Source organism: Pygocentrus nattereri, chromosome 14 (genome assembly GCF_015220715.1).
Source record: "Pygocentrus nattereri isolate fPygNat1 chromosome 14, fPygNat1.pri, whole genome shotgun sequence".
Taxonomy (NCBI): domain Eukaryota; kingdom Metazoa; phylum Chordata; class Actinopteri; order Characiformes; family Serrasalmidae; genus Pygocentrus; species Pygocentrus nattereri.
Window position 1 is genome coordinate 11,822,073 of NC_051224.1, and position 9,514 is coordinate 11,831,586.

The window sequence follows — 9,514 nt, forward strand, 5'->3', positions numbered from 1 at the left end:
ATTGATATTTAGTGACATTTCCCAGTTTAAGTCTCCGTTCTCAGTACCGTAACAGAGAAAGAATTGAGGATAAGCTGTAAATGTTTTGTTTGTCCCCAAATTTTCTTTTTAAAATCTGAATACAGTTGCTGAACTACATAAAGCTTATTATTGAACATATATTTCACAGAAGAAGAAGAACAGAAACCAAGTGACTTGCAAAACACTTACATTAGTAGCAGAATTTTTTTGTTTATTGCAAAGTACAAGGAAACTGCCAATGGTAGCTGACAGTACAATACAGGTGTGGCAGATACAGATTTTTAAAAATATTGCAATTGCTGGAATTTCCCTTTAACTACGTCAGGCATTCATTAATGTGTTTTTAATATACTACGAGCAACATCGCATTCACAGTATGTAGCAATGCAGCCACGTTATGTTATGGGATGTTCCATATAATGCAGATCTGATCTCTACACATGTCCCCCTCCATTCTCACCTCTTCACTGTGTCATTTCCACCCCTCCAGAACTCAAACCGGATCATCTGCTCAGCTGTGTTTGGCTTTGATGAGAAGTTGGCAGTGCGTTCCAATTTGCGCTTCGGTCAGAATGGCCTGGTCATCAGCAGCGTGGACATCCAATCTGTGGAGCCTGTTGACCAGCGCACGCGTGACGCCTTGCAGAAGAGCGTCCAGCTGGCCATCGAGATCACCACCAACTCTCAGGAAGCTGCTGCCCGGTCAGTGCACAACCTGTTGTTTTTTCCCTGAGTCCATTTTGGTTTATGTTGTGATGTTTGCCCCAGTTTGTTAATTTACATTGGGTCAAAGTCCAGAATTTAACATCAGGCCTTCATGATCATTAGAAGAAGGCAAGGAAAAGTTTAGTAACTTATTTTTCACTTGTTTTAAGTGATTTTAGTAAGTCAAGTTCTCACTATTTTGGCAGAAAATAATGCTTGTTTCAGGCATATTTCTTCAGTCAATCACCTAGATTTAAGATAATTTCACATGACAATATACCATTTTCTGCAGTAAATTCCTCACTCTCATAAGTACCTAACTTAGCTCCTTTCATATGTGTAAAATAGTAATATAAATGAAATAAAATACCGTCAAGAAAAATAAAAATAGTAAAAGCATAAGAAAATTTTAAATTATAACAGCAAAATTAAAACTACATGTTTTTCAAATATATCTTAAAAGTGCGACATGAACTTGACTGCCTAACTGTAAAATGTTTAGAAGCAATAATTGCAAAATGAGGCCTCTTCACATTTAAGTTTTATAATGGTTACAGAATCATTTATAGTAGTTATTGAATAATAGATGTAGTTTATGGGGTTCAGAAGTCACAGATGGTGTACGTCTTCAAATGAGACTTATCCCATCTGTGCTGTGATCCTGCCATTATGATTAATGATTGGATTAAATAGCTGTTTCATTTACATAGTTTACTCAATCTCATTTGCTCACTCGTTTTATCAATTGTGGTGTTCCTCTCTCAGACATGAGGCAGAGCGTCTGGAGCAGGAGGCTCGCGGCCGACTGGAGAGGCAGAGGATCACTGACCAGGCTGAGGCTGAGAGGGCCAGGAAAGAGCTGCTGGAGCTGGAGGCTCTCAGGTAACACAGCAGAGGAGAGACTGGCTGGAATTCTTCCAGACATGTAGGCTAATATTTATATAAACAAAAAGGAAAGCTGCAGTTTAGTAGTTGGTACAGAGGGACCCTAGGTATACTGTTTAAATCAGGATAATGCAGGATGGCAGAAGAACAGGTTTAAAAATATCTCATTGGCAAATCTGATCTTAAAACTGTACATATGCTAGGGTGCATGCACATTCTGGGGCATAAATAAGGACAACATTATTGGGCTTACAACATCTGTAACTTGTGGAAAGCATAATAAAGTGTATTTAAGTGTATAATCAATAATACAAAGTATCATGCTTCTAAAATGGATTCATATAGCTCACCGCAGTTCTTTCAGCTTGAGTAAGGCTAGATGTGCTTAATGTCCTCTGTGGCACCCTCACCTAGTGCATGTGTGTGTGCGTGTGTTCATTTGTTTCTCCTACATCGCCAGGACATCATTATTAAGACTAAGGTTAGGGTGAGGTTTAGGATTATAAGATTAGATTACATGTAGATGCCATATAGGTTGCTCATATCTATACCTGTACAAATACATGTACATACACATACTTGGTATGTGTTTTATTACAGTGGATATAAAAAGTCTTAATAAAACTTTTAAAACTTAATAAAACAAAAAAAAGATTTTTTGACGTAAAGCCAGATTTTGAGATAAATCACATCAGATATTTTTCCATTTTTAATAGGATTTTAAGAGGAATCCATGAAATTCAATTCAAATTCAAGAGAAAAAGAAACAAATAGACAAATATATAATAAATATAATTGAAAATAAAAAAACACTAACACCCCCAAAACCTTGTTGAAGCACCCTTTGTATTTATTGCAGCAGTAAGTGAGTAAATAAATAAGTCCTTCCATGTTTAATTTTAGCCCACTCTTCATTGCAAAAAAAGCTTAAGCTTCAAACTGCCAGGTGACCTCCTTTACTTAGCTTTCTATGGGATTGATGTCTGGGCTCTAATTGGGCCATTCTAAGACACTAGCCTTCCTTTTTGAAACCATCCCTTGGTTGACTTGGATGTGAGATTTGGATCATTATCATGTCAGAAGGTGAAATTCCTCTTCATCAGGTTTTGTGCCAAAATATCTTCATATTTAGACCTAGTCATTATCCCAGCTGTATTGCCTAAAGCTGCTTTCCAGCATTTTTAACATTGATGTACGTCTCTTGGTAGTATCCCGGGAATGTCTTGTCTTGTTATGAGATTTTTCAGGATTTTCTTGACCATGACAATGTCACTGTGATACCACATTTTTTCCACTTATTGATGAGAGTCTTCACAGTGCTCTGTGATACATTCAGTGCTTTTGACTTTCCTTTATACCATTTGTCAGCTTCTCATGGACCACAGCAATCTCAGAAAGATGCAGGCATGAAAACAGCTGATTTTTATTTTTAGTTAGAGTTACTTGTGTTGTAGGCAGGTGTGTACAACGTATCTATGGACATCATTTTGAATGTACTTTGTTAAACTACAGCCCATAATATAAAGGGTAGGCATACTTGGCCTGCCAGATGTTGTAGTTTTTTTTTTCTATTGTTTTTTAATGATCTTTTTTGTTTTTCTGTTTTGACATTGTATAAAATGTGTGTCTTTGTGTGTTCAGTGCTGCAGTGGAGAGTACAGGAGCAGCAAAAGCAGAGGCTCAATCCAGGGCAGAAGCTGCACGTATCCAAGGTGAGGCAGCTGTCAGCGAGGCCAAGCTCAAGGCTGAGGCCCAGAGAATAGAAGCGGTATGTCAGTCTCTCTTGACTCATGCTTTATTATTTACTGTTCCTGACTTTCTCTCTCACCATGCATCATTTCAACATCTCACCATAATACTATGTGCTGCACTGATGCATAGCAGCCTTGGGGGAAAAATCAAGCAGTAGCATTTAATGGCTAATTAAATCCCTTGTCACCTTTTTCTCTCTCTTGCCTTCATTATCTGTTCTTTTTAATTGGACACCAGAATTATTCATTCATTATCCTGTTTGTCTTCATGTAGCATTCATCTGCCGCAGAGTTGCACGACATATAGTTTAATACTCATTGCCCGAGTGTTGGTCTGTGTGATCCTGATCTCATAGATGCATGCGGAATTCATGTATTCATTATAAATAAATATATGTTTGGTTTATCATCTGAATCATTCCAGAGTTTCTGTGGGTCTTCTGGTGAATCAGTCTAGCAGCGCATTCCAGACGTTTTTTTCAATTTCAAATTAAAATTTGAAAGTGCTAATTAACGTGGATATTTAGTTTCCCCAAGTGAGTGTGCATTATTTAAGTAATCCAAATGCAAAATGTAGGATTGCAGACACAAGTTCTCTTATGCCAGCCTATACCAAATGACTTTTCAAGCGATTTCAGGATAAAATCATGAGTCTTGCTAGAGTTGAGTCATGTTTGCCATCTCAATCGTTTAGTGTGAGATAGTTAGAATGGCTGTTTTAGGGCAGTGTTTTTACATCTTGATGCTATGACAAAGTATTTAGTTTTATTAAGTTTCTTGTTTAATGTTTAGTTTGTTTTAGGTTTTGGCTCAAGCAAATAGTGACATGCCAGGGGTGCGCCTGAGAGGGAAAGAGCGAGAGAAAGAGAGTGCAAGTGATAAAATGCATGCGTGAGAGCCTGAAATCTCTGTAAAAACAGCAAATCTGATCCACTTTAAAACCACAATCACATTAACTTAAAAATGTAAACTGGCTCTTTTAATATTTGAAGTTCACGGAGTCTAACAGTGATGTAAGGAAATGTTCAGAGGACTTTAACAATGGCATTATTTAAGAAGCATCAATGTTTCTTATTTTAAACTGGTTTCTTTGTTTCTAATGTTTTGTTTCTTTAGTTCATAACACCCAACAAACAGTTCTGAATCCCTACAAGTTTTGTTGATTTGTATATCTTCATGTTAAAAAAAGAAGTAACAGCACATTTTACAGGTTAATTAGTATTAGAATTAAAATTTCTGTGTGATGATCTGCCAGAATATACAGTTCTACAGTGAACTGGGCTGAGTCCCCAGATCTTTATATGTCCAGCCAACATATTTTCCCATCTGTACCACCATGTAGTGGAAGGAAAGGGTTTATCTGCTTGTAAATTTCCACCGGGTACATGATAGAGAATAATCTTAATCTAGTTGCAGTCTTGCAATTGGTGACCCTGCAAGATTCCTAGTCGTTGCAAAATCATAGTCTGTGACTAAAAACTGTGCCACTGTCTTAAGATGTGAGGGGGTATCATACTTTAATCTTTCAAAAGTCTTTACAAAGACTTCTAGTGCATGGTTAGCATTAGTCGGCCAGGACTTGCACAAAACAACTGGGAATCATGATCCTCTCCCTAGTTGGCGAATGTTTAAATGTTAGTAGCAGCAGTTCAATCTACAGTGTCATCATCATCAAATACAGTGTGACGGAGGTATAGAATACCACTGCTGACTGCCACGCATCAACGGCTGGAAAATCTACAGTGTATCAAGGCATATTACAATGTACAACGCAAATCACAATTCCAAGATAATTGCTGTATATTTTTTCTATCATACATGTCTTCTCTGATTGTCTGAAACATATTCAGCTTTTCAAGTTAAAGACAATATTGTGTATTCTGAAAGCATGTGTCCAGTGTCTTCATGTAGCTTTAAGACACAGCTGCATTATCCCCCATCCCCTGTCATTGCTGTCCTGCAGGAGGCTGAGCTGGAGCGCCTGTCAAAAGCACGGAATCAGGAGCTCAACTATAAGAAGGAAACTGATCATCTGGAGGTGGAGAAACAGCAGAAACTGGCTGACATTGAGAGTCAGCGCTTCAAACAGCTTGTTGACGCCATTGGCAGCGGCACTCTGACAGAGATGGCTAGAGCTGGTCCAGAGCTGCAGGTAAACCTCTTGATCACACACTCACCTCCTCCCATGGGCAGCACAACATGCTTTGGATATGTGGGGTCAAGCAAGTCAGTCATTGGTTTGCAGTGCTTTATTCTTTTGTTCCACAGCAGTCACTAACTGTAGCCTACATTGCTATTGAAACACTTCTCCCAATAAAAAAAAAAATTCAAAAATGTTCATTTTTATTTTTTATGACATTGATTGTGATACAGATAGATCCAGTAGGCCTTTAAGTTACACCAAATTGCCAAAATATTCACTCATCCATCCAAATCATTAAATCCAGGTGTTCCAATCACTTCCATGGCCACAGGTGTATAAAACCAAGCACCTAGGCCTGCAGACTGCTTCTACAAACATTTGTGAAAGAATGGGCCGCTCTCAGGAGCTCAGTGAATTCCAGCATGGTACAGTGATAGGATGCCACCTGTGCAACAAGTCCAGGCGTGAAATTTCCTCGCTACAAGAAATTCCACAGTGAACTGTTAGTGATATTATAACAAAGTGGAAGAGATTGGGAACGACAGCAACTCAGCCACGAAGTGGTAAGCCATGTAAAATGACAGAGCGGGATCAGTGCATGCTGATATAGTGTGAACTTTCTGCAGAGTCAATCGCTACAGACCTCCAAACCTCATGTGGCCTTCACATTAGCTCAAAAACAGAAACAGTGTGTAGAGAACTTCATGGAATGGGTTTCCATGGCCAAGCAGCTGCATCCAAGCCTTACATCACCAAGCACAATGCAATGCATCGAATGCAGTGGTGTAAAGCGCCACCACTGGGCTCTAGAGCAGTGGAGACATGTTCTCTGGAGTGATGAATCGCACTTCCCCGTCTGGCAATCCGTTGGACGAGTTTGGGTTTGGCTGTTGCCAGGAGAACAGTACTTGTCTGACTGCATTGTGCACGAGTGTAAAGTTTGGTGGAGGGGGGATTATGGTGTGGGGTTGTTTTTCAGGAGTTGAGCTCAGCTCCTTAGTTCCAGTGAAAGGAACTCTTAATGCTTCAGCAGACCAAGGGATTTTGGATAATTTTGGACAAACTAAAGTTTGGAGATGACCCCTTCCTGTTCAAACATTACTGCACACCATTGCGCAAAGCAAGGTCCATAAAGACATGGATGTGGAAGAACTTGACTGGCCTCAACCCAATAGAATTGGGTTGGATGAATTAGAGTGGAGACTGCGAGGCAGGCCTTCCCGTCAAACATCATTGTCTGTCCTCACAAATGAGTTTCTGGAAGAATGGTCAAAAATTCCCATAAACACACTCCTAAACCTTGTGAAAAGCCTTCTCAGAAGAGTTCAAGCTGTTAAAGTTGCAAAGAGTGGGCCAACATCATATTAAAACCTATAGATTAAGAATGGGATGTCACTCATTCATATGTATTCACGTGTGAAGGCAGACGAGCTAATACTTAGCTCGATATAGTGTATGTTAAAAGAATAGTTTGACAAAAAATTCATTTTCTCAAATTTTCACTTATTCCAGATGTAGTCAGTCAGCTAAGACATCTTCAGCCTGGCTTAGTTTAGCACTGCATCTACAAGGCTAACATTGCTAAGAAACACTAGAAGTCAGTAGTCACATAAATCTTTTCTGTAAATACATCTCCAAAACTTCTTTTAACCTGCGTTAACCTGTCGTGCAGACTTTTCTGTGTGGGTTAGGACTGATTATGACTCATTGTGAGCCAAAAGAACTGATAAAAACAACAGGTATGTATTTTAGAAAATAGGTCCTGTACCAAATTTTGGAACCCCCACAGAATTGTGCATTTATTTTGCAGTGCAGCAGAAATCGCAAATGTAATTCAGCACAATACTTGTTGTCTAAAAAGGCTGCCTGCTATGGTAAGCTATACAATGACATTTTGTTAGTCATAGTTAATATTTGACAGTACACCCTATTGCACTAAGTCATGTTCCCTAACCATGTGCAGTAAAATCAGTGTGATCTTAATAAAGCCCCAAATGCGGTTTGAACGAGGTGAGAAAAATTTTGGGAATGTATTTACGAACTTGTGTTTATGTATTTGACTTCTAGTATTACCAGTGGTAGCCTCATAGCTCCAGTTTTAAACTAAAGAAGCAAAGTTTGGAAAAAAACATTTGTACCAAGAATATGTGTGGAATAGAACTGGGCTTTACACAGTGAAAGTATACTGAAAGATCATTGACCCGCTGGATTACATGTAGCTTTTGCCTGGAATGTGGACTGATTATATCAGTAGTCCACCCCATACAATTAGTGGGGAAAAAACAAGGCTTGAATATGTGGACACTCATGTTTACATTATCAATAGTCAGTTGCTAGTTTACTGATTGGGTGTATTGCTTGAACTAAACCTAATCCTAGACCACTAACCCTTATCTGACTTTTTCGTTGTGTACGTTGCATATGTAACCTTGAGTGAAGACAACGCAATGCAAAGTGAACACGTCATAATGTGGGCCATTAGTTCGGTATTGGGTGATGTAGGTCAAAGGTTTTGTTGCAAAACTTTATTGTTCCAAACCGTAATGCTTTTCTCACTATGTTGCTTAACCATAAATGCCCTAGACAATGACCAAGGCTGCTATGAGTCATCAAACTGTTGCTATTACAATGCAGGTGACTACAATGCAAGTGACCACAGGCCTAGAGGAGGAGAAAACTGAGCTATACATTTTAAATATTTCAAATTCACCAACAAATTTCAATATTTCAAGCTATTTTTAAAATAAAAGGATGTTTTGGTATTTCCATTCATACTATGTCACAGCTGGACTTTAGGATTTAAATTAAATACAGCAAAAATGTAGGATATCAGCCCTGTAACATACTAATGTTGTTTACTTCAATGGAGAGGTGGGAAACTTTGTTCCTGTAGGGCCGGATTCCAGTACAGTTTGGTGATATTATTATTATTTTTATTTTTATTTTTTCTGCTCAAATACATTTGACTCAACTCAACTGATGACTAGGTTTGGTTGTTGTATCGGAGCAGGGAAAACCACAAACTGTCCTGGACTCTGGCCCTCAGCTCCCCATCCCTGCCTTAAAGTGTCTAAAACTTGGCTCTGGAATTTCAGTGCTTTGACCGTTTTCTCACTCACTTACTCACCCACTCTCTCTCACTCACTCTCTCTAGGTGAAGTTGCTGCAGGCTCTGGGTCTGAAGTCCACTCTGATCACAGATGGCTCCTCTCCCATCAATCTGTTCACTACAGCCAACGGCCTCTTGGGGGCGATAAAGAGTAGTGAGGATCACTAGATCACTAGCAAGAGGAAAAGATGATGAAGAAGCAATTTACTGCAATTATATCAGATGTGCCTGAACTTCCAGTTCTGTATATCACTGAGTGCAAACCTTAATGTTTGTTCCATTTTGCTTAGTTATATCTTTTCACATACCTTATTCCTGACAAATATTACACTCCCAACTATAAAAGTAGTCTAATAGTGCAAGACTGTGCCTTTTCTCTGCCTTAAACCATGTGGCTTTTACCACTGCTGTTGTTAATGTGGTATAGCCATTGCTCATGTTCTTCATATCACCCACTACAGTTTGTGTCAAATATTCAGACATGAGATTAACCGCATTTCTTTATGACTTTCAATGCAGTGCAATGAAGTGCAATGAAGATATCTGTATAATCTAACTTCTTCTGCAGAATGTTTCTGATTGTTTTGCACTTTTGAATGTCTAATAAACATTTGGGAGTCTGTGTATTGATACTGTTGTCTTAATTTCACTGGTGTACTCCTACTGCCTCTGCAAATGCAAATATTGCACAAACCCACCACCCACAGACAGAAATAAGACTGTTTAAGTAGAGCAATGTGTGTAATGTGCATCACCTATATGGAAAATGTTAAAAATGAATAAATAATTGCTTGTTTAATTGCATCATAAATTCAGGCCATGCATCCATGTCACCTCTCCTTAGAGCTCAAACAAACTGGACCACTTTCTACATGGCCAAAGCTGAAAGAAATAATGTGT

At 38.8% G+C, this 9,514-nt stretch overlaps 1 protein-coding gene across 2 annotated transcripts in view; it reads left to right on the forward strand.

Annotated features, from left to right (window-relative positions):
• Positions 1-9,244, forward strand: part of LOC108413260 (major vault protein) — a 33,463-nt gene extending 24,219 nt beyond the window's left edge. For both annotated transcript variants that reach the window (XM_017685695.2, XM_037544949.1), the window contains 5 exons: positions 512-723; positions 1,492-1,608; positions 3,253-3,379; positions 5,326-5,514; positions 8,660-9,244. In XM_017685695.2, the coding sequence (XP_017541184.1) occupies positions 512-723; positions 1,492-1,608; positions 3,253-3,379; positions 5,326-5,514; positions 8,660-8,782 (768 nt within the window). In that variant the 3' untranslated portion in view covers positions 8,783-9,244. The remainder of the gene's footprint in view (positions 1-511; positions 724-1,491; positions 1,609-3,252; positions 3,380-5,325; positions 5,515-8,659) is intronic.
• The last annotated feature ends 270 nt before the right edge of the window (positions 9,245-9,514 follow it).